Here is a 25,158-nt window from a genome sequence, read left to right as displayed (position 1 = left end):
ACTCAAGATAGAATTCTTTTCCAAAAGCAAGATGCAACAACTCTCTGCTTCAAGGACAACTTATACTCCAATCACAACACCCCTTCCCCAAGACCGATACCTAGCTGGCAGTTAGAGCCTCGGCGGCAGGACTCATTCCCATTGCCTCGCACGCTCAGATCCTGACCCCAATCTCCACCTTCCAGGCCCTTCGCCCCTGCGCATTCTCAACCGAATGCTCAGCCCAATGTGGCGGGGGGGGGGGGGGGTTGTGGGGGGGGGTGTGTTCTCCATCCTGGGGGAGGCAGCCCTTACTTTGGTGTTAGCGAGCGACACCCTGGCCGGGTAGATGTAGGAGTGGGACCAAGTAGAGGAGAGCTCTGGGGTCCCTGCCAGGTCTGGTGTTCGGAAAGCTTAGACCAGAGAGCACCGATGGCCCGGCGCAGATTCCAAGGACAGCCCGGAGATGAGCCCTCGCTGCGCGCTGCAGCAGCCAGCAGAAAGGTTCGGGAGGTCCGGCCAGGCTCACGTCCACTGGCGGGGCGGGGCGGGGGCCGGAGGCGGCCGCGGGTGAAGCCCTAGTGCGAGGGGCTAGCACACAATGGGCCGGAGCGCACGGCAGGGCGCGCAGCCAACGCGCCGCCGCACCACGTGGGCCGCAAAGCGCGCCGGGGCCACCAGAGGCCCGTCGGCCCAGGCCGGGCGCGGCGCGGCGTACGTGCGCGCACGCGCGCGTGCGTGCGTGCGATTTGCGATCAGGCGGCGCGGCGGACAGCCCGGGCGGCGGGGCGGGGGGAGTTATATTGCGGGGTCCTTCCTCGCTCACCCTGGTTCCTCTCGGAGCGGAGACGGCAAATGGCGGACTTCGATACCTACGACGATCGGGCCTACAGCAGCTTCGGCGGCGGCAGGGGGTGAGGCGAGCGTGCGCGGGCCCCGGCTGGGCGCGGGAGGCGGACGGGAGTCTGAGGTGGCGGGGTGGGGGATGGGGGTGGCGGGTTGGCCCCTGGGCGGCGGCCTTCCCGCGCTCACACCAGGGGCGGCGAGCCGTAGGGGCCCGGCTGGGCCGGCGGAGGCCGCGTAGAGGCGCCTGGAGGACCGGGGCCTGGAAATGGCGCGCTCGGGGAGGGTGCGGCGGCGGTTAGGCTCCCAGGGGCTTGCTCGAGGGACAGACCCCTCCTTGTGTCTCCTCCGCCGCCCGCGACGTGTCTTTCCTCTTCCTCGGCCGCAGGGCCGGGCTGCCGTGGCGCTGAGGGCCCGGGACGACGGGCTCCCGCTTCCAGCCCCATCCCCCAGGACGGCAGGGCCAGCGCGGGGCTCTGCTGCAGAGCGGGGGTGGGGGCCCGCTGCCTTCCCGGCCGCGGCTTCCTGTTGTCAGCCCGCGCTGCAAGTGTGCTGGGCCGGTTTGGCCATGAGACCAGCGGGCTGTGTCGGGTCGGAAGGCCGAGAGAGAGGTGATTCCCTTCCGTTTTCGGGTGAGGCTGGGATTTGGCAGCTGGAGCCCAAGACCAACCAAAACAAACACACACGGTAGCATTTTCCTTTTATCCTTCCTTAGATCAGAGTGCCTTACTGACAAGTGCTACGTGCTTACTGGCAGATAAATGTTATGACCTGGAGAAGGAATCGCATTTAGCTTCGTTCTGATTCTGGTCATGCACAGACTATATGTGCACCTTGTTTAAAGGAAAAATCCTTGTCTAGTGAATTAAAAGCTTATGGTGCTTAATTCCAGGGACCCGCTCTGCATTTATTATTTTTTTATACACGAGTAACCTCATACAGAATTTAGGAGATAGGCTATGAACATCTTGATATTTGTCAAGGGCGCACTTTGCCTTTGTGTGATTTGCAGAAAGGATTGCTTTCCCAGGAAAACACCACAATAGTACCTACTGAGGTGTCCAGTCTCCTGAGTTTCAATCCCAAAAGTATCTTTGTTTGGTGAAGAATGACCTTTTAATACTTCGGTTTGGGAATGGCTCAAATAAAAGCTTGTTTGGGTGCATGAGTGCACCAAGTATCATTCATGACTGTAGAACATGGAAGTTGGGGGAGGTGGAGCTACCTGTTATTTCAAAGAATACTTTATTTGCTAATAAAAAGAAATAGATGTTGGATTACATGTACAATTACTGCCTTTGGGGTAGGTTTCTAGACATCAAATTTGTAGTTAAGTCATCTTGAAATTTAATAACCAGTATTTTTTCCTTTCTCCTAGTTTCAAAAAACATTTGGAAGTACCCAGGAAAACTTAAACAGTAGTTCAGATTAAGACAGATCCAAGGAATTTTAGTTGGTTTGGGACTACAATGTTAGTTGTATTATACAAAACCTGGGGATTTTTTTTTTTTTTTAATTCTTGCTTTTGACAAATGTACCAGATGTTTTGGTGACTTGAGGTGTTTGAGTTAGTCTTCCTGTGTGTATCAGGTTTTGACAGTTGGACTGCCTTAATAACAAGTTGATCAGAAGTAAAATTCTCCTTTAAGATGCTGTTTATCAGAATATTAGAAAAGACAAAAGAGTGTTAGCCATTTGCCCAGATGCACTCCAAAAACTGATGTGAGAGGGTATTAGTTGGCACAATACATTTCCTAAGCTTTTTAACAAAAAATCCTTTTGCATTAAGCACTTTCTATAAATGACCTTGGAATTTTCCACTTGACTTCATCTTCACATAAAATACATAGGAGATATTGCTCAGGTAGCTAAAAAGTAGTTTTAAAAAATCTGTTGGTGAATTAGTGTGTTATTTTTTAAGGCGGTGTCTGGAGTGGGTCCAGAAACTTTACAGAGGACCAGACATGTAGTGGTGTGATCTGTGCCAAAACTTTCTTGTTCCAGATGGTTAATGTTAACTTCATCAGGTCGGAAGTTATCAGTTGTTGGGATCCTTGAAATTTAACAAAATGATACGATCAGATGATCTTCAGTGATCAAGTTATGTTCACATCAGTACTTGTCTCAGGGCTTCCCGAGTGGCTCAACAGTAAAGAATCTGCCTGCCCATGCAGGAGCCACAGGTTCCACCCCTAGGTTCAGAAGATCCTCTGGTGAAGAAATGGCAGCCCACTCCGATATTCTTGTCTGGAAAATTCCATGGACAGAGGAGCCTGACGGGCTACAGTCCTTGGGGTCGCAGAGAGACATGACTGAGCATGTGTGCACAGTACACATCACGGTGCTGTTTATGTTCAGATACAGCGCCTGACCATTACAGGTGATTACCACCTATGGAATGGTCCTGTGTTGTTTCATGCTTGTTTCTTCTTTTTTTTTTGGCTTCACCCTGTGTCATGTGAATCTTTGTAATTAGTTCCCCTACCAGGTATCAAACCCACGCTCCCTGCAGTGGGAGCACAAAGTCTTAAGCACTGGACTGCCAGGGAAGTCTGTGTTTGGCACTTTTGTAAAGCACCTTGTCTCTGGTCTGGGCTTCCCTGATTGCTCAGTTGGTAAAGAATCCACTTGCAATGCAGGAGACCCTGGTTCAATTCCTTAGTTGGAAAGATCCGCTGGAGAAGAGATAGGCTACCCACTGCAGGATTCTTGGGCTTCCTTCAATGGCTTAGCTGGTACAGAATCCTCCTGCAATGCGGGAGACCTGGGTTTGATCCCTGAGTTGGGAAGATCCCCTGGAGAAGAAAAAAGCTACCCACTCCGGTATTCTGGCCTAGAGAATTCCATGGACTGAATAGTCTGTGGAGTCACAAAGAGTTGGACACAACTGAGTGACTTCATTCACTCACTTCTCTCATCTAAAACACCTTAGATAGGATGTCTTAACTCTGTGATCAACTTGGGTCACAGGTGAAAGGGGTGGCAGGTTTGTCAAAATCTAAAAACTTGGGTTTTAATAATTCGTATACATTCCCTGTAAGTTTATTTTGTAGTTGTGTGTGATGACCAGTATGGTTGTCAGGAAGCAATGTTGAACTACTGCTTTATTTCCCCAGCCTCTAAAGGCATGTTCCCAGCAGCAGAGGGGAGAACCAGGGACTGCATTGTTGCTCAGAAATCGAGTCAAAACAGAATTCCAAATTATCAGTTGATTGTACCAGATCTTGAGTGTATTTTTGTTTTGCACTTTGCTAACCTAGCTTTCTGAGGTTCTGATTTTTCATTTGCCTTTGGCAATAACGTGCCATTGACACTAATTTTACATTTCTAACTACAGAAGGCCTTTTGAGTGCTGAACCTAAAAGGAGCATCGATCCTGAGAGTTCAGTTGGAACTTAGAATTAACAAGAATTGATATTGCTGGAATAGTACCTGCTAAAAATGAATTAAACTACAAAGTTAAATATTCTTTATTAAATTCCAGCGGGGGGAGGTTAGAATTCTGATCTTTGAGTCTAATAGGACTTAACCTTGGCATCTGTGTTTAAATGTCTGTTTATTTTAAGTCTTATGATGCAGAAGAAAGTGTATGAAAGCTAACTAGTTTCACTGACGACAGGATCTGTAAAGGTGTTGAAAGGCATATTGTGAAAACCTATCAAATGGCAAATTGCTTAGGTTTACTGTCATCCTGCTCTCCCCTCCTTAGTCTCCTGGTGCTTGATTCCAAGTCATTGTTCTCTTCAAATACTTGGTTTTACCAAGAGGTCTTTGAGATGTCAGAGATGTTCGGGCAGAAGCCATGGCATTAGAATGAGTCAGACAAGAGCTCAAGTGTTCTCTCTTTCAGCTGTGTATTAGCTGTGTGGTCTAGACAAGTTCCTTAACCTCTTTAAGCCTCATTTTCTCCACATATAAGATAGAAACTCCTCTGTAGAGCTGTTGGAATATTAAATGAGGTGTTAAACTGCAGCGCGGTATCTGGAACATAAATGCTTAATAATTGATAGCTGTTGATTTATAATTTTTTAATTCTTAAAATATTTCCTTTGGAGTTAGTAAGAATGGGGAAGTTTCTATTGAGAGTTAGCTGGAATGAGTTATTGTTTTCCTGGGTATATTTCTAAAGTCAGTTAAGGGAATGCTATTCATTTTATAGGCATAAAACATTTATAATAAGCATATATAATAAGTATCATAAATTAGTATCAAGTAATTCGTTCTCGTACATTATTGGTTTGTAACAGTTCATGTTGGACTATTAAAATGCTTCTGAGATTTCTTTAAAAAAAATCCTTATATGCTTTTAAAATTTATATTTCTATTTGAAATTACCCTTAGTGTTCTAGAAAGACTTCACACAGAATCAAGGCATCTTCCCAGAAACTTGGAATGTACAAAGCAGAATGTTTGGCTGAGGGGGTTGGGGCATCAGGGAGTCAGTCCTGGATCAGATCCAGCTTTCCCTGGGAATAGGAGAGTGTTGGGCAGGAGACCATGCCTGGCTCTTTGCCTTTCCATCATTTGGACAGGTGGTTAGACTTGCACACTCAGGGCACAAGTGACCAGCTGATTTTGATGGGACTTCATAGCTGTAATGTCTAAGTTGTGTTTGTGAATCATTGAATATCCTTGGATTTTTTAAGTTTGCCAAGCATATCATAGTTTTTTTTAATGTTCTTGAAAGGACCCTCGGGATGTGTTCAAGTATACTGATACTCTGTTGAAAACATGGCACCTCCATTGTACTCCAGCACAGGGTAGATGGAGCTGGTGATCCCCCCTTGTTCCACATGCTATTCTTCTATAATTGGAATAATCAGTTGCAGTTTTGGAGGGAGACCCCTAATTTTTTTTGGCCAAGCCCTACAGCCTGTGGGATGGTAGTTCCCTGGCCAGGAGTTAACCCTGGGCCCTCTGCAGTGAATGTGCAGAGTCGTAACCAATGGACCACCAGGGAATTCCCTGGAACCTTTTGAATATCTAGCTTAGTAGAAGACAGCTGGTTTCTCATAGCTGTTTCTGTATTCACTCTTAAGGTAGGTTGCTTGACATGCATTAAGACAATCCAGCCTTAAACAGTTAGAAGTGGGAGGATTGTTTTAATGGCCTTTTTAGGTTAATTGTAGGTACTCTTAATTTTCACCTACTAAAACTTGCCAGGTGGTAATTTCCATAAAGGTTAATTGTAACAATAAACATCTCTTACATTAAAATCCATATAGATTTGTCTTATATTTTGAGTGTATCTTTTACCTGTGCATTTTTTTGGTAACATGATATATTGGTCCTTTGGAAAATACCAGTTCACTGAGTTAATGCAGAGCTTCCAAAAGTTGACATATTTCACTATACAGTATCAAAAATGATGTTCATTAATGTCCCCATTCAGTTCATCAGAAAAATTTCAGGAATTGGGAGACTGTCAAGCGTATGTTGATAGATACAAGTTTTCTAAAATTCTGGGTTTTGCTTGAAAGCCTTCATTTTATCATTGGCAGCAGATAGTACTGTTAGTTTCCTGAAAGGGAGAAGACTCGCTTCATTTACATGAAAGTGCCTGACACCCAAGTCTGGATCACAGTTGGTTAGTTCTTTCAGGTAAAAGTGTTGTTCCATGAAATGAATAGCTGGTTCAGCTTGTAACTCACTCACAGGAGGGCTTTTCCTCAAGCTAACCACGTACTTCTGTAAGCAGCAGAGTGCTTCATTCCCATTTGGTAACAGGATATTTTAAAAGTGGGTAGTATTTAATAAAGTTAATCATTTTGACCACTTTGTCAAAAAACATTCTTTGCTAAGGATGGCTTTTTATTTTTTGTGTGAACCACTCACTCATGGGATCTTAACTTAGTTCCTCAACCAGGGTTTGAACCCAGGCCCTTGGAAGTGAAAGCGTGGAGTCCTGACCAACCACTGGACTGCCAGGGAATTCCTCCCTCCCCTTTTCCCCCTATTTTTAAATTTAAATATTTAAAAAAACGTTTACAATACTGTGTTGGTTTCCGCCATACAGCAGTGCAGATCAGCACATTTATACATACCCCTCCTCCCTCTCCCCTCCTCCAGCCCTTCCCTGTGCCCCGCACGACCTCTCGCCAGCTCTCTGGCCTACACCTGATAGTGTGCGTTTGTTGATGCTTCTCCATTCGTCCCACACTCCTTCCCCTGTGTCCGTGTCCACGAGTTCCATTCTCTACATCTGCGTCTCTATTCCTTCCCTGCAAATAGGTTGTGGTACATACATACAATGGAATAGTATTCAGCCATTAAATAACACATTTGAGTCAGTTCTAGTGAAGTGGATAAACCTAGAACCTGTTAGACACAGTGAAGTCAGAAAGAGGAAAACAAATATAGTATGTTAGTGCATATATATGGACTCTAGACAGATGGTATTTGATGAACTGTTTTCTTTTTTTAAATACTGCAAGTAATGGTACAGTGTGGTGCCCCTGTCTTGACTTACATGGCGGCCGACAGCAAGATCTGGGGGGGGTCTCTGCACACTTCGGTTTAACAGGACTACTACAGCAGGTTAGCCCATGGAACTGTTAAATGGAAGAAAGGTTTGCCTCTGGGGAGACAGAGCCAGAACCAAATAAAGGATCCTGTAATGTTCTTTTAGAGGCCATCTAAAATCTAAATGAGCACCCATCTTGGTGAAAGAGGTTACTTGCAATCCTAAAGTAGTTGGCAGGCTTGTGGCTTCATTCCTTCTGCCCTGATAAGGAGCAGATACTGTTGCAGTTTTGGAGATAAAGCAGTGAACAAGAGTTCCTGCCTCAGAAGGTTGCAGTTCTGCATTGCTTTTTGTAGCTTCCAGATGTGACTGAATTACGAAGCTCCCATTCACAACAGAGAGCGCCCCTTGAAATAGGGCTCACTGAAGAGCTCACCCCAGACACTGCCCCCCACACCACCTCCAGTGTTCACCAGAAACTTGGAGAGGCTTTCATACACATCCTGTAGTAATGATAGTTGTCAGGATAAAGGGATTTAATTCTGAGTGCTGACTGAAGGCCTTGGGAAATCCATACTTAGAGAAAGATCTACTTGGGAGTGCAGTGTCTTCAGTCGGTCCATGGGCTTGGTTTTTAAAACCTAAGCTCAAATTGAAATGTAATGTGACATCTTGGATGGGATCCTGGGACGTGAAAATGACAGACAATAGGTGAAAGCTAAGAAAACCTGAATAAACTGAGCTTTCGTTGGTAAATGTATTGATGTTGGTTCAGTGGTTGTAATCGGTGTGTCTTACTAAAGTAAGATGTTAAGAGGTAAGGGGGCTGGTAAGATGTTAATGAAATAAGGGGCTGGCTTTTGACAGCCTTACCTTTTTTGCTTATTGTCTCAAAATGAAGTAAATTACACATTTTGACCTTTCTTTGCACACTCAGAGGGTTTTGTCTTTGTTGCTTCCTTGCATTTTATTCTCAGAAAGGCAGCCTTACTGGGGTTTTATATAGGATCTAGGAAGAGTGCCTCATGCCACGTGATATATGCTAGTAAGTGTTTGTGGGTGGCAACGTGAAAGACCAAAGCTATTGATCAGCCCTACTGGAGCCATGGGGTTCTCAAGGCAAGAATACTGAAAGATGATGCTGTGAAAGTGCTACACTCAATATGCCAGCAAATTTGGAAAACTCAGCAGTGGCCACAGGACTGGAAAAGGTCAGTTTTCATTCCAGTCCCAAAGAAAGGAAATGCAAACGAATGCTCAAACTACCGCACAATTGCACTCATCTCACATGCTAGTAAAGTCATGCTCAAAATTCTCCAAGCCAGGCTTCAGCAATACGTGAACCATGAACTCCCTGATGTTCAAGCTGGTTTTAGAAAAGGCAGAGGAACCAAAGGTCAAATTGCCAACATCTGCTGGATCATGGAAAAAGCAAGAGAGTTCCAGAAAAACATCTATTTCTGCTTTCTTGACTATGCCAAAGCCTTTGACTGTGTGGATCACAATAAACTGTGGAAAATTCTGAAAGAGGTGGAAACACCAGACCACCTAACCTGCCTCTTGAGAAATCTGTATGCAGGTCAGGAAGCAACAGTTAGAACTGGACATGGAACAACAGACTGGTTCCAAATAGGAAAAGGAGTACGTCAAAGCTGTATATTGTCACCTGCTTATTTAACTTCTATGCAGAGTACATCATGAGAAACGCTGGGCTGGAAGAAGCACAAGCTGGAATCAAGATTGCCGGGAGAAATATCAATAATCTCAGATATGCAGATGACACCACCCTTATGGCAGAAAGTGAAGAGGAGCTAAAAGCCTCTTGATGAAAGTGAAAGAGGAGAGCGAAAAAGTTGGCTTAAAGATCAACATTCAGAAAACGAAGATCATGGCATCTGGTCCCATCACTTCATGGGAGATAGATGGGGAAACAGTAGAAACAGTGTCAGACTTTATTTTTTTGGGCTCCAAAATCACTGCAGATGGTGACTGCAGCCATGAAATTAAGACACTCCTTGGAAGAAAAGTTATGACCAACCTAAATAGCATATTCAAAAGCAGAGACATTACTTTGCCGACTAAGGTCCGTCTAGTCAAGGCTACGGTTTTTCCTGTGGTCATGTATGGATGTGAGAGTTGGACTGTGAAGAAGGCTGAGCGCCGAAGAATTGATGCTTTTGAACTGTGGTGTTGGAGAAGACTCTTGAGAGTCCCTTGGACTGCAAGGAGACCCAGCCAGTCCATTCTGAAGGAGATCAACCCTGGGATTTCTTTGGAAGGAATGATGCTAAAGCTGAAACTCCAGTACTTTGGCCACCTCATGAGAAGAGTTCAGTTCAGTTCAGTCGCTCAATCATGTCCGACTCTTTGCAACCCCATGAATCGCAGCACACCAGGCCTCCCTGTCCATCACCATCTCCCGGAGTTCACTCAGACTCACGTCCATAGAGTCCGTGATGCCATCCAGCCCTCTCATCCTGGGTCGTCCCCTTCTCCTCCTACCCCCAATCTCTCCCACCATCAGAGTCTTTTCCAATGAGTCAACTCTTCGCATGAGGTGGCCAAAGTACTGGAGCTTCAGCTTTAGCATCATTCCTTGCAAAGAAATCCCAGGGTTGATCTCCTTCAGAATGGACTGGTTGGATCTCCTTGCAGTCCAAGGGACTCTCAAGAGTCTTCTCCAACACCACAGTTCAAAAGCATCAGTTCTTCGGCGCTCAGCCTTCTTCACAGTCCAACTCTCACATCCATACATGACCACAGGAAAAGCCATAGCCTTGACTAGACGGACCTTAGTCGGCAAAGTAACGTCTCTGCTTTTGAATATACTATCTAGGTTGGTCATAACTTTTCTTCCAAGGAGTAAGCGTCTTTTAATTTCATGGCTGCAGTCACCATCTGCAGTGATTTTGGAGCCCCAAAAAATAAAGTCTGACACTGTTTCCACTGTTTCCCCATCTGTTTCCCATGAAGTGATGGGACCAGATGCCATGATCTTCGTTTTCTGAATGTTGAGCTTTAAGCCAACTTTTTCACTCTCCTCTTTCACTTTCATCAAGAGGCTTTTAGCTCCTCTTCACTTTCTGCCATAAGGGTGGTGTTATCTGCATATCTGAGGTTATTGATATTTCTCCCGGCAGAGTTGACTCATTGGAAAAGACTCTGATGCTGGCAGGGATTGGGGGCAGGAGGAGAAGGGGACGACCGAGGATGAGATGGCTGGATGGCATCACAGGCTCGATGGACGTGAGTCTGAGTGAACTCCGGGAGATGGTGATGAACAGGGAGGCCTGGCATGCTGCGATTCATAGGGTCGCAAAGAGTTGGACACAACTGAGTGACTGAACTGAACTGAACTGGAGCCAACCCAGTTATCACCTAGAAGTACTAGAGGCAGAGAACGCCTGATGTTCCAGTTAGCCCAGAGGTTAATACGCCAGGCCATGGTACCTTGTTACTGGTCTTAAATGACAGCAACAAGACCTAAATTCTGTATAGTTGTTTTTGTGCTGGGTCTTCACCGCTGCACCTAGGCTTTCTCTGGCTGTGGCGAGTGGGGACTAGTCTTCCAGTTGCAGTGGGTTAGCTTCTTGTTGCAGTGGCTTCTCTTGCTGCGGAGCACGGGCTCTGGGGCACATGACTTGGCAGTTGTGGCGCACAGGCTTAGTTGCTCCACAGCATATGGGATCTTCCCGGACCAGGGATCGGACCCATGTACCCTGCATTGACTGACATGCGGCTTCCTATCCGTGCCCCACCAGGGATGTCCTGTTTAGTTTCTGATTTACTTAGAAGTCTTTGTAAAATTCTTCCCCAGAAAGAACAGCATGTGTCCTTCATTATTTCTTAGATACTTTGGAATTTTGTTTCATCCACTTACTGATTGTAATCCCTGTCCTATTAATCTCTTCTCTTCTTTTTTTCTTACAGTCACCCTTCCTCCAGTCTCCTCTCCTCTTTATCTTCGCTTATTCACATTATCATGTTGAGTTCAGTGTTTTGTCTGCTGTCTGGAAAATAGAGTTCAAGTGGCTTTTGCGCCACCCTGCAGAGATGGTGCTCATTACTGTCTCCTGAATTTTCCATCATCTTTTACTTGGGATGTGATTTCTTCTTTGTAGATGCCTGGACCCCCGTAGCTGAATTATCAGCTGCTTGCCAGTAGGAACTGAGTCTTAGGTTTGTGCCCTTTATATGGTGCTCTGTATTTAATAGACATTCAGATACTTTGTTGACTTGAGTGAAGAAACATGATCTGTCATAGGATTATGGTCACACATGGAGTTGAAAGTTGGCTTTCTGAAATGACTGAGGATGTAGTTATTACTTTAAAACTTTCACATATATATATATTTTATCAATAGGCTGTCCCTGTCGGCAGCAGGCATGAGTGGGCAGGACCCTTGCTCTATGGGGGCAGGTGATGGGGGCTGGGAGTGCAGCACAGACCTTCAGCTCTGTCTTTGAATTGCAGCTTCGCCTTGTCTGTTGCCTGTTTTACGTCCACAGCTGCTAGTCAGCCTGCTTCTGCATGAACAGCGTATCCCGCAGGGTGTTTAATCTACCCATAACACTTCAGAATTGTTACTAAACTTTTATAAAGCAATCAGTCTTGTGAAGTATCTTTATGGTCAGTCTCAAGCTCCTCTATAACATAAAAAGTTGAATATTTATAAAATAACAGATGCAAAAATGGAGGTACAGAGGTGATTTAGAGAAGGTCTTTTACCAAGCTAAGGTGCCAGATGAGTCTTCTGTGTTTTAACCTATTTTAGAAAGTGCTTTCATGTAACATAGCTTATTTAGAATAATAGTTCCGTCTAAACTTAAAAAGTATCTCCTAAGAATTTTAGCTCAAAGGCTTTCTGACATTTGACTTTTCATTTGATTGGTTGATGACAGCGTGCATCATTTTATTACTTGCATGCGTTTGCTCTGGGGTTTCTCTCAAGTTGCTGGTGCACTGTAGGTTCCTGGTAGAGGAAATACACTGAAATCTGTCCGGCTCCAGCCCCATCGCCCTGTAGTGTCTTCAGTGAACTACTCAGTGAAAAGCTAAAAACCACTCAAGTCCTATAGAGCTGAGGGCACCAGGTAGGGCAGTATTTAGGACTGACTCTCTAATTTCTTGAAAAAAATCTATAGTGTTAAACCGCTGGCAGTTGTGTGAGGCTAGGGTGAAACGAGAGGGTTCATGGGTCTGAGTTGGCTCTTTCCACAGCTCCTGCTCTTAAAGTACTGCTTGCCTGAAGTGGGGTTCTTCAGGCTTCCTCTTCCCAAAGCCAGAGCTGGCGTCTGACCATCCTGCGTTCTTGCTAGTCACGATCCTTATCAAGGCTCATGAGGCTCTGACCGCGCTCAGTCAGAGGTCGGTCCACCCTGTCTCTTCAGTCCTCTGTCCAGCACCCCACAGAAGTTCTCACATGCCCTTTTAGCAAGTCTTTCTCTCTCCTGTTTTCTTGGTTCATTAAATGTACCCCTGCCAGATTTACCATTCTTTGATCCTCACCTTCTCACTGATTTTTTTTAAAGATCATTTTAGCCCTTTGCCTTTTTTATGTATCTGTGTAAATATATACACAAGAGTGTGTGTATGCATTTACAGTTATTTTTGTTTTATTTGTGCTATTCAGACATAAGCTACTTGAGAGCAAGGGGCTGTTTTCCACCAGGTGTTACTTTAAGTGTTTTAAATTATAGTTGGTTCTCTGTTTTGACAGTTTTCTGTGTGTTTGTACTGTTTTTATACATTCAGTACCCAGTCCCAAGGAGTATCTTCCTGAAAATGTTTTAGGTTTTATGGTTATTGAAATGCAAAATAAGCCACATTCACTTGTAAGTCTGTTTTTCTCTTATTCAAGTGTTGTCTTAAAGGTATTTATTATCAAACATTTGAGGTATCTAGAATTCATGTCAGGCAAGTTGTGGAATTTCTTCCATGATATTTCTAGCACTGTGTGATTTTAAAAGTCAAGTTACTTTCCAAGACCTGGTATTAATATTATACCTTGCAGAAAAAAAGGGAAGATTGCCTTTGGGCAGACCTTTGACTCATGTGAGGAGACTCATTCGCTTTAAGTGTCTCTTATTAGTGGCACCTCCCTCTCTTAAATTTTTTTCCTCTAAACATTTTATTTTGAAATCTTTCAGGTCTGCAGTAAAGTTGAAAGAGCATGATACAAGTGGACTGTAGTAGATTCGCAGGTTTCACAGTTGTCTGTCTTTATAGATTCATGCACACACACATGACGTTTGTGCCAAACCCTTTGAAAACAAATGCTGTCCTGACACTTCATTCCTAAGTAAGTTTGTCTTCCTGAGAGCAGAGGCATCCTGCTAACTGTAGTACCGATTATCACTCCTACGAGATTTAATGCTACAACAATATTTATACACACCAGTTTCAAATTTCTCCATCTGCTTTTTCTCTTATGGCTGTTTGTTCTGGGATCCAAAGGTCATACGGAGTCATTTCATTAGTCTCCCTGCCTTAGAAAAGTCTTTCATGACTTCTGTGCATTTGAAGAGTCTATGCTCAAATAGAGGGCATGTCATTTAAATTTGTCCTGTTACTGGAGATACTAAGTTCAGTTACCTGTTTACAGTGGTAACTGAGCCTTGCCTGAATCAGTCACTACTGTGTTGGTGTGGTTTTCTAATTACATGATTCCTCCTGCATTTTGTAGCTGACATCATTATTAATGTAAAGAAGAGCTCCCCTCCCTTTCATTATTTCAGCAGACTAGTGTAGGTTCAGAGCAGAATTGGTGAGAAAGTCCAGAGTTCCCGTGGCCCCTGCCCCACAGAGGCGCAGCGCCCCTGCTGTGGACATCTGCATCGCCCCGGCACAGTAGCCCGGTCAGCAAGCCTGCCTGACAGTGTGCAGGGGGGTTCCCTCCTGACGGGGTGCGTTCCGCTCTGTGGGTTGGGCAAATGTATAATGGCCCCACTCATTTTAAAATTACCTGTAAAGCATTGTAAATCTCAGGTTGTAGATGGCCGCGATGGTGGTCGCTGTTATTCTGCACATACACACTGTGTGTCAAGCTGTGTACGCAGCAGCATATGTAATTTCTCAGTAATTCAGTGTCTTTTTTAGTATTGACACAGTTTTCCAAATAAAGCTTAGAAAAATTGAGTAACTCCTCCAGGTAAATATCGGTAGAGCTGGGATTTAAACCACTGCCTCTCACATTAGCAATGATGTGATGGAGTCAAGGTCCTGCCACTTGTAAGCTCTGTGAGAGGGAAAGTCGCTCAGTCGTGTCCAACTCCTTGCGACCCCATGGACTGTAGCCTGCCAGGCTTATCTGTCTGTCCATGGGATTTTCCAGGCCAGAATACTAGAGTGAGTAGCCATTCCCTTCTCTGGGAGATCTTCCCAACCCAGGGATCAAACCCAGGTCTCCCGCATTGCAGGCGGATTCTTGACTGACCGAGCCAGCATGGACAAGTAAACGCCTCTTGTCTCAGCTGAGGAAATTGCACCGAGGCTTAAGCGAATTAGTCACGTGCGTGTATATTTGACCCAGCGAGGCAGTGCGTGGCAGAATGGAGGGCATGTATGTGCGTAGTACTTGCACAGAAATCTGTATGAGAGCATGTTATCCATCAGACAGTAGCAAGAGACAGCTATATTGTGAGTGAGTTAAACTTCAGCTTCAGGACAGGAAGTTGGACAGTGCATTTCTGTATGTGTTAGTATTATTGGGTGTGAGGGAGGGCATTGGCTTAGGTTCTGTTCTCCTATTCTTACTGAGGGAATAGGAGAACCCCTTTTCTGTAGGAGGATGTTCTGTTTGGATTTGATTCTCTAGGGAAATCTATGTTTACACAGATTCTGTATTTCTGGACGTTTTTGTCATCCAAAAATAGGCATATTTTCCATAAATGAATTTTGGAATACTTGGTCACTTCAGGACAATGTAGCTGGGTTTATTTCACCAAGGTGGGGTGGCTGAGTGGGAGACGTTTTCCTTGGCCCTCCGGGGCAAGCGTGCTCGGGCAGACTTGAGTCCTGTCTCTTCCCCCCTAGGTCCCGTGGCAGTGCTGGCGGCCATGGTTCCCGCAGCCAGAAGGAGCTGCCCACAGAGCCGCCCTACACAGCCTATGTGGGCAATCTACCTTTTAATACAGTTCAGGGCGACATCGACGCTATCTTCAAGGATCTCAGCATAAGGAGTGTACGGCTAGTCAGAGACAAAGACACAGACAAATTCAAAGGTGAGTTCAGGGGGGTTTTACTGTGTTATTGTAAGGGGGAGAGTGGGTCTGACGTGGAGGGCTCTAGTTAGGAAAGCGTTGGAACATTTGCCTAGTCCAGGTAGTTGAAATAAACATAGCCCTTTAACTCATAGGCCTTCAGTTCTACGTGGCAGGGAGGGGAGGTACTTATAATCTAGTTTGTAGAAAATGTGGCACACGCCGAAGTAAATCTGGAGTGTGCCTAGCCCGTGTAGCGATTCTGTCTCTGCCAGAGGAGTTCCCAGGAACGAAATGAACAAATGGAACTCGGGGCTTTTCAGGTGTACATCAGCTTGGCTGACCCGTGCATCTGGGGGTGGTTTTCCTGTGAAGTCCACAAAGTAACCTAGTACTTGTCACTGTACATTTGTGACTTCAGTGCGTGTGTTTGGGGAAATGATGGGGTCAAATTTCAGATCAAGTCCGTGTCTGTGGATTAGTCTCTTTAGGGCTCTTGAGCAGAGAAGGGCTGGGAATGGGGAATCAAATGGCATTGGCATCTGGCTGAATGGAGGGGGCTGTGCCTGTATTTAGTGCGTGATGTAGGGTCCAAGGGCATTTGGTTTGCTTTGTTGACCCAGAAATGCACCCATGAAGAGCGCAGAGAGGCTGCGGTGGGGTGGGGGCTGCACAGGAAGCGGCGGTGCTGCTCAGCAGAGTGCGTCTCTGTTTCTGTCGTTTTGAAAGCTTTCTCACCTAAGAACCTAGACCCTTTCATCCTAAGTGATCAAATAATGAAAACCTGTGTACCTGTTAAGCTTGTAGAAGTAAGTCACACTGCGAGGAAGCATTAAGAATTCAAATTCAAGGTACAGATATGTGGGTGAATGGTCATTACCAAGGCATTTAGAATACAGCTTCTCATTTGCTGTGGACATGACCATAAAAAATGATTCCCACTAGGTTTTCTTTCTGCCACTTTGTTAGCATTCAGCCTATTTGGGAATATTTTATCTGAGGGGAATACAAATGTGGGGGTGAAGCCAGCCTCAGGGCCAAGCCAGTGGCAGCATTTTAAGAGTTTGTCTCATACAAGTGCATCTTCGGCAGCTCTAGTGTGAGGCAAGTGTGAGCCCTAGAGGGACCAGGCGGCTGTTGCCTGTTTGAGTTTGGAAGTGGTTTTCTCAGTTCCTCTGAACATTGAATCCATGGATACGGAGGTGCAGTCCGAGCTGGGGATGGGGGCTCTCCAGCTGTTCTTTGTGTGAGCAGATGGTGAACAGGAAAAGTTAGGACCCAGGCTGTAGCGCTTGCTGTCCCAGTAGGGTTTGAGGGTGAATTGTAATCATACAGGAGGGGGAGGGGAGGGGGTAATACAGGGGGCAGTGTGAGCACAGGGGCCAGTGGGGGAGGGGGCAGTGGGGGAAGGGTCTTAACCCAGATTTAACCCAGGGGGCAAGGAGAGGGCATGGACTAGAGTGTGGAAATGCTAGTAGAAGGGAAGGCTTATTCAGAGGTTTAAGCGGGGAGAGGGGGGGTGTGGTTTCCTCTGCCAGGAGTGTCCTCTGTTTACAGGCCTGTGTCAGAATGGAGCATCAAGGACTCAGGTTGTCAATAAAGCACCCAGACTAGCTGTCTTTAATTAATTAGCCTTCTGAAGAGGATGTGATTGTTGCTGAGGGTGTGTTTTTTAGCTTTGTAAAACAGATTTTATACCAACTACCTGAGCGGTAAGTAATAGGCACCTTCAATGTAGTGTTCCTTCAAAGCGTGTTTAGTATCCAGTTTGAAATCTGTGTCTTAAAGCCCCGTTAGATTTATTCAGAAGTTATTCAGAAGTTAGACGTCATCCAGAAGTCAGAACTAACAGCTCTTCAATGACCCAAGCAAGGTTTTAATGTTATGGTTAAAAGGTAAAGCTTTATAAAAATAGCTACTATTTCAATACCCAAATAGGTTAGCACTTTCTGGTAGAATATAGTTAGGAGGAAGGACTTCCAGGCAAATTCTATTTATTAGAAAGTAAAATATGCACTTTCAGGTTCTGCACGTCTGTGGCCATCTAGGCGCAACAGAAGTGGTAGTTGTGATGTAGGAAGTGGTACAGACAGGATCCCGATGTATCTTTAACCTGGAGTTCCTGGAGGAAGTCAGGGTTTGTGTTCTCTTGCAGGATTCTGCTATGTAGAGTTTGATGAAGTGGATTCCCTGAAGGAAGCCTTGACATACGATGGTGCAGTAAGTATATTCAGGTCTTCTCTGGTGGTAGTCGCTGGATTTTTTTTGTCTTGCCAGTACTTACCATATTTTCCCCTTATTAGCTCTTGGGTGACCGGTCACTTCGTGTGGACATTGCAGAAGGCAGAAAACAAGATAAAGGCGGCTTTGGCTTCAGGAAAGGTGGACCAGATGACAGAGGTGATTGGTTCTTCTACAGCTGAACATAAAAGTTGCTCTGTGCCCACTGATTACAAGTCTTGTAGGTTGTAGTAGACCTCTTATCTCGTGGGTCTAATTAGGTATTTATGAGCTTTTAAAAACATGTAAAATCTTATAAAGAATGGGTGATGCTTCTGCAAGCCTGGGTTTTTTTCTTCTTCCTTTTGGCAGCAAAAAACTTTTCTAAAATTTCAGAGAGGTTCCCATCACATGAGTTGTACGTCTTACATGTTTGTGCAGCAAGGTAATGATCAACCTCAACTTTACCTTTTTTGTGTATTCTCAGGAATGGGCGGCTCTTGAGAATCTCATGGTAGATGGGATTTCCAGTATCAGTATTTAAAGTGTCACCACTTACCCTTTTTGGTGGCCTTGCTGCCGTTGTATGGTTCTTGTGAGTAGCCTGCCTGGCTGGACTACTGCCTTAGATCCTCTCACAAAATAAACTTTCCTGAAAGGTACCCAGGCACGCATTAAGCCTCTATTAGAGCCTCAGTGTTTTGGGGTAGGACGTGAAAGCTGCTACGTCGAGACCAAGTTGAACTGATCCACCTTGTTTTGTTATCATTTCTTTGCCTACTGCTCTTAAAACATGCCTGTATCTCACAGTGAGTCTTTCTCCTTGGTGGGGTCTAGTGTGTACGGCAAGAATAGACGAGTGTTACTTCTAGAAGTAGTGTGGAGGTTCTAGAAGCTTACAGAAAGCCTCATACTAATGGTTCCTGTTGGCTCCCTCCTAGATAGTAAGAAGTAGTCCTGCTGCCCTCTTTGTTTCTTGAGGGTGGACGTAGTCCTTGATACTTGCTTTTCTCACCTCATCGAAGCAGACTTGTGGGTGCCTCCTTGTGTCGATTCAGGAGGTCAGTTTGCATGCCAGGCTTTGAAGAGTTGATGTCCTAAACATTTCTCATCTCTCTCTCTCTCTCTTTTTTTTTTTAATGATGAAAGTAGTTAATATTTGGTCAAAATGTCCATTGTAACCATAAGGTAGAAAATGAAACACAGGTCGTTTCTTTCCTGTAAACTGGAGCTCATCTGCACTGGCCACCTTGTGAGAGGAGAGCATTACTGCCTCCCCGCAACCCTATCGTCCCCCAGAGCAAAACTCTGTAGAAGGCAACTGGTGGGTGTGGGAAGAACTGGTCTTGGAAGTCGAAATTTTCTTAAAGAATTTATTTCCAGTACTGCTTTAGCTAAACAGACAGCTACTTATATCTCTTGAATAATTTAATTACCCCAAGTCCTGTAGCCAATCAGAAATGAGCTTATTTATAAAAGTACAGTATAATCCAGTAAACCTGTAATTTTATGTATAAGTTAGTCTCTGATTGAAAAATGCAGCAGACGTCATCTCAGAGCCAGCTCAGGTGTAGTTAGTGACTCAGTGAGTGGTGGCCTCCCATCTGCAAGCTTTGCATTCCCTGGTACTGAGGAAATAGCAGAGCGAGTTCCCGGCTCTGGAGGTTACCAGAGGAACTAATACCTTTCTGCTGTCTGCTTAGCTTGGGTTTTTGTGACTCTGAAGCAAGACATACAGTGACTGTAGCTAGAAAAAGTACCTTGCGACCAACCAGTGTAGACTATACTGTATCTAAAACCAGCAGTGCCCAGGTGGTGGAGTACAGCCTGTGCAGGTTATCTGTGTAGGTAGACCTCTCTGACTCTCTAACGATGTCTGTTTTTGACACACACTTCTTATTAAAAAAAAAAAATTTCAAGCAGTACAAAAAGTACGAAGAAGAAAGCAAATAAGGTCCCTGTCAACCAGAAATAGACAGTTTGTTAAACTAAACTTTGCAAAGGAAGCTCAGAAGTTTCTCCTGGATAGTGTGCCTCCTGGAAATCTGCCGTCACTCTTGATGGGAAGATGGTTGTCAGTGTCAGGCCATCCTCTTTATTCCCCATTGCTCTTGTCAGGAGAGATGCTGGAGCGAGGGTGTCACTCGAGGCTAAGGTACGCCGGCTTGTTTTCTTTCCCCTGCTGTGCTTTTGTCTCATGATCCTGGATGGAGTACTGATAGCAGTTGTGTGTATGTGCCTTGTCAGTGTAGGTGTGAGCTGATTTGTTTTATGCTAAACCCTGAAGCAAAAATTAATCTTGTTAAAGGGGAATTTACTTTCATACTTGGTGAGGAAAGGTACACTTCACAGTTTAGTTTGGGGAAAATGTCAGGTTAATTGTTTGAGTACTGATTAAGCTTCTTTAATGAATGGTGAATGCTCTGGTTGTTAAAAGTGATTTCACAAAGAACCTTAGACTTGATTATATGTGTCCAAATTAGGTTTTCCCCCAGAGCACTGCTCCTGCTGGTCTAAGTCTTTTTACAATTGTTTTCATTACTTGTTTTGTTAAAAACGGAATTGTTCAAACAAGTAGTCTCTGAACTGAGTTTCAGATAACTTTATCAACTTACAGATTCCTTGCTACCTTTAAAGACCAAAAAAATTAAAACCTTGCCTACCAATCAAGGTAGTTGATTCTCTGTATTCACAATGTTAGGTTCTTGCAAACACCCCGTTAGCAGATCCTGAGCCGTTGTTCCTAGGGGAAATACTCGCCATAGTGAGGCTCAGTCTTGTGAGCCTTTGGTCATATTTTTGTCAACCAGTTGATACATCACCGTTGTTTAATATATACGTAGTTGATTCGTTAACGGTGAGCTCACAGGTGACAGCGCTGTAACCCCTGCCTGAGAAAGGCTTCCCTGACCGGGCACACCCAGCCGTCTTGGTCTTCGGAGCACTAGCCAGCACTCGGGCGCGGTGTTGAGGTGCTGCTCCAAACAGCAGAGTCGCTCCCAAAGAGCGCAGAAAGTGCAGCGTTAAATCGGTTGTGAAAAGGGCACTCGTATTTGAGCCGAGGCTTGTTCGTAACTCAGTTGGGAATATATGTGTCAGGTGACAAGTCTTTCCCTGCCCTGTGCATGTCAGAATGACAGCAGAAGGCCCCAAGTATTGATTTCGGGATTACAAATCTGTTTTAGTGAGTAGACAGATTTGCACACCTGAAATCTGTGAATAAGGGGGACCAACTAATGTATCAGAAGACTGTTCCTCAAGCTCAGGATCCTTCTTCAGGTATAAGTTCCTACAGAGCTTTGAGCAGTGACACCACCCTTGGAGTGACTGAAAGTAGTCACCTGCAGGAGCTTAAACATAGAGGGCAAGCGCATTTGTTTAATTGTGATCTTAAATTTTTATTGAGAGCGAAAGGTTGTGCTGTTAAAAGGTTATCTTAAGACAATTCGCCCCCTTCCCCAGTGACTTTCAGTTAAATACAAAACAAAGTAAGGCTTAAGGTTCTTAAAAGTCCATTGAGAAAATGTTTTTCACACTGAAGACAATGGCAGCTTACTCTAATTTTAAATGAGATGCAGTTCACTTGTGTTGGTAATTATTTTAGCGGATGCACAGAGGACTTGGGGGGAAGCCCTTTGCAGCTGTAAGAGGTGTGGGTTGGATGTGTGGTTCCTGCTCTCTGACTCCCTCTTTGGGAAGGGAGTGGGCCTGATGAGAGCTTTGGTTACACAGAGGTGCTTTGCTTTTAGAATGATACACACCTGAATGGCAGCAGAAACTGGAAAAAGGGGAGTGGTCACCCAGGGGTGACTTGGTGTTTTTATTTTGTCTTCAAATCTAGCTGTGTGTGTGATTTTGCATTCTAAATTGTAACTTCTAAATTTCAGGGTTGTTTTTTTTTTTAACAACTATAGATTATAATCAGAACAATAAAATGTGCTTTGAGTTTTATTTTAAGCCTTGTTAGGATACAATCTTACTGACTTCTCCTACAAACTTAAGAATTTAAACAGCTTATTTAATTTTTCTCTCCTAAGATTCTTTTTTTTTAATCTTCTACGATTAAAAAAGTCTGTCAGTGTTGAAATTGCCCAGCAGATTCACATTTAAACCCGTTTTGAGTGCACTTGATCTCGGAAAAATTTCTGATGCTGGACAAACTGAGGCATTTTAAATGGAGCGCAAACAGTTCACACAGCTGTATAATCAGCTTTGAGACAGGAGTATAAAAAGTCCTTTGTGGTTCTCTTCCTTCCACAGGTTTCAGGGATGACTTCTTAGGAGGCCGGGGAGGGAGTCGCCCAGGTGACCGGCGAACAGGCCCCCCAATGGGAAGTCGTTTCAGAGATGGCCCTCCCCTTCGAGGGTCCAATATGGATTTCAGAGAACCCACAGAAGGTATGATGGTGACATGTAAACGGGCGGCAGGAGGGCGCCTTCTCGCGACGCCTCGGTAAACCGCGCTGTGTTTCCCTCCCCCAGAGGAACGAGCACAGAGACCACGGCTCCAGCTTAAACCTCGAACAGTCGCAACACCCCTCAATCAAGTAGCCAACCCCAACTCTGCCATCTTTGGGGGAGCCAGGCCCAGAGAGGAAGTCGTTCACAAGGAGCAAGAATGAGCTTGTGGTGGGGAGGGAATGGGGGTGTGGGGGGCGTTCGCGCGAGACCACAGCCTGGCTCGCCCCCCGGACCGGCAGTCCTGCAGTTACCATTCCTGCGCCTGACCTTTGTCCTCCTTTCTTACAACGGAAACACAGAGCTTGTGAGTGCATGTCAGCAGTTAACAAGTGGTTTTTAGTACATTCTTGGCTTTGCTGTATCTGCCTAGTGCCTGTTTTGTGCTTTTTTTCTTCCCTGCCACTCCTTTCCCCTTTCCCTTCTGTCCTCCTCCCTCCCCGCTCCTTGTCTCCTTCCGGCACACGAGTTTCTCTAGAGGGGCAGAGGCGGCGCCGTGCGGGAGCTCTCTGGGTTGGAGTGCTGCGTTTCTTGCCGTTGCTTTCGCCTTTTACTTCTGCCGCACTGGCCTTTTCCTTTGCCTTTTCTCACTGCTTCTCTTCTGACCTGCATGTCGAGTTCTGTATTGCTGTGGCTTCCGAGGAAGAAAGCAAGTCCCACGTTGGATAGCCCCTTGTTTTTAGTCAGCTGGGATCAACAGACAGCCTTTGGGACACCTTGCTTTCAAAACAAGGATAAAGTATCTGTTGATCTCTGCAGATTCCTTCCTGTAACTATTTATAGGTAGTCCTGACTCCACTACCCGCTTCCCAGATGGGCTGTTCACGCGGAAGAGGCTCACGTTTCAAACAGCAGAACCTGAGAGAATGGTGTGAACTGTCGGTGGGGCGTGCACGCAGGAGGCAGACTCAGTGCCCTGCTGCGCTCGCGTGTTTTTATCACTCTTCCAGCACTGTGTCCAAGCTGGTCTCCCTCGGGCACCAGCCGTGCTAGAGGCCCCTCTGTGGCTGGATGTGGTGAACTGCCGTCCAGCTTCCTCTCCGCTGGGCACAGAGGTGCTTTGGGGGCCGCAGGGGGCGGCGCTGTGCTGGGCTCACCCCTGTGTGGACGCGGCTCCCTCTCAGACCCCCACTGTGTGTCCTGCCTCACTCTGTGCTTCTCTGTCCCCCAGCATTAAGTCACAGTGAGAGCCTGTGCTTCCCACCGTCCCTTAATTTTGGAATGAAAATGGGCCTAGGATCTGGCACTTTACTCTCTCACTTGATGAACTGAGAATTTGACTATGCAGAGCTGTCAGGTAACAGGGAGGTGGCCCAAGGTCACCAGGTCTCAGCTTCAGGACGTTCACTCCCACATAGAGTGTTCAGCTCGCACCCAGGGCCGGGCAGCTAGGCAGCAGCTTTTGAGCTCAGACACCTATGTGTGAACACATTTTTCAGCACCCGAGTCCCAGTTCATCCCACTGGGAGCAGTCCGGGCTCGGCTAGAGCCCCGGAAAAGAGAGACCCTCACCAGCAAGACTGGAGGGCCGGGGCAGCCGGGCCTGGGCGGCGCGCTTAGGAAACAGCTCCTCGTTAGCTGCCGCCCTCGGCTTCTCCCTGTCCCCAGGTCTCAGCAATCCACAGAACTCTGCCTCCTATCCTTCCTTCCACCTGTCATCTTTGCTTCTGAGATAAGAACCATTTGTGTAACACCAATACTTACCTAAAGAAAGACATGCATTATGTGGTTGTAATCAAACCTGATGCTTTCAGATGACCTACTTACATCTTCAATGTGGAAAAGATTAAGAACAAAACAAATTCATCTAAACTTCTGGGCAATCCAGTTGACTTTTAAATGTAAGAATGGAATTCCAAACACTTAACACATTCAGCTATATGACGACAGAAAGTAAATCTATGGATATGGTATTTTGTGAATGATCTTTTAAATAAAAGAAAACCTTACGTAATATTTAATGCTTGTCTTTATTTTTTTGAGTTTTTTAGCTGTTCATAAAACTAACAATTTTATATTTGGAAAGTCATGTCCAAATTTAGTAGGATGTCCTGTTCAGTGGGCAAAGCCTCTTGCTTTCAGAAGTTACAAGATTTGTGAGCTTATTTTAGAAGCTTGTAATGATTAGAAATGGAATGCCAATTTTTCTCTTTTTTCCCCCATAAAAATAGGTTTTGGTTGGGTAATCCTGGGTGTGCCCTCATGTTAGTGCTGGGTGCTGCTTCTCGGCAAGCAGATTGTATGTTGAGGAGGTGCCGCTGGGTAGTTTGCTGGTTTCTGTGGCCCAGTGGGCAAGGTGCAGGGCTGCAGACTATATTCGGGAGAGGCCCGACTGCTGGGGAAGGGGGTGAATCGACTTACCTTGCGGTCGGAGCCTGACTGCAACTTAATCTGGAGAAATGAGCGGGGAGGGTGGGGGTGTGTGCCACCAAGTGCCTGAGCGACTGTTGACTTCAGTTGCTCCCCAGCAAGAGGACTTGATTTCAACTGGTGTTTTCGTTCAGAGGGGAGCGTGAGCATCCCTGAGGCTGAAAACCCCCTGCCCAGAGTTAAGCAGGTGGGACTTGGTCTCCTGGAGGGGTTTCCTGGAACTGGTGGGCAGAGGCTTGAAAACCAACTCTCATGATGAGAAGCCTTCCCACGGATTCCGTCTTTGCAGGCCTGTGGACCTCGGAAGGGTCCTCTAGGTCTCCAGTCGTTCAGAGGTTTCTTGTAATTGAAATGAGGCTGCAGCTGACTCTGCCTCCCCCAGATGTGGCTGTCACTGCAGTGGTTGCTGCTTCACAAGCACCATTTTTAGAGACCATGGGAATCATTTTAGTACCTGCATCGAAGGTATGTCTTTCCCCCAAATAAGCACCTGAATAAATAGGGTCAGTTTTGCAAATATCTGTACTAACTATGTGAATGTTCCACAGGTCGTTCAGACGGATCGTTGACATCTGGTTTCTCTCTGCTATTCTTGAACTGGCTTCAGAGAAACCGATTTTAGT

At 45.6% G+C, this 25,158-nt stretch overlaps 1 protein-coding gene and 1 non-coding gene across 2 annotated transcripts; both read left to right on the top strand.

The window, feature by feature from the left end:
* The first annotated feature begins 806 nt into the window (after positions 1 to 806).
* On the top strand, positions 807 to 24,121 carry EIF4H (eukaryotic translation initiation factor 4H). The gene is made up of 6 exons (XM_027961893.3): positions 807 to 893; positions 15,321 to 15,508; positions 17,643 to 17,707; positions 17,791 to 17,887; positions 21,968 to 22,105; positions 22,190 to 24,121. The coding sequence occupies exons 1-6, from the start codon at positions 835 to 837 to the stop codon at positions 22,327 to 22,329; spliced, it is 687 nt and encodes a 228-aa protein (XP_027817694.1). The 5' UTR covers positions 807 to 834; the 3' UTR covers positions 22,330 to 24,121.
* On the top strand, positions 16,358 to 16,480 carry LOC114110706 (small nucleolar RNA SNORA32). The gene has a single exon (XR_003586947.1). It is a non-coding gene; the product is annotated as a small nucleolar RNA SNORA32 (small nucleolar RNA).
* Positions 24,122 to 25,158: the final 1,037 nt, after the last annotated feature.

This window comes from Ovis aries, chromosome 24, assembly GCF_016772045.2.
Source record: "Ovis aries strain OAR_USU_Benz2616 breed Rambouillet chromosome 24, ARS-UI_Ramb_v3.0, whole genome shotgun sequence".
Taxonomy (NCBI): Eukaryota; Metazoa; Chordata; class Mammalia; order Artiodactyla; family Bovidae; genus Ovis; species Ovis aries.
The sequence above is the reverse complement of the archived record's forward strand: the minus strand, read 5'-3'. Positions and strand labels throughout refer to the sequence as shown.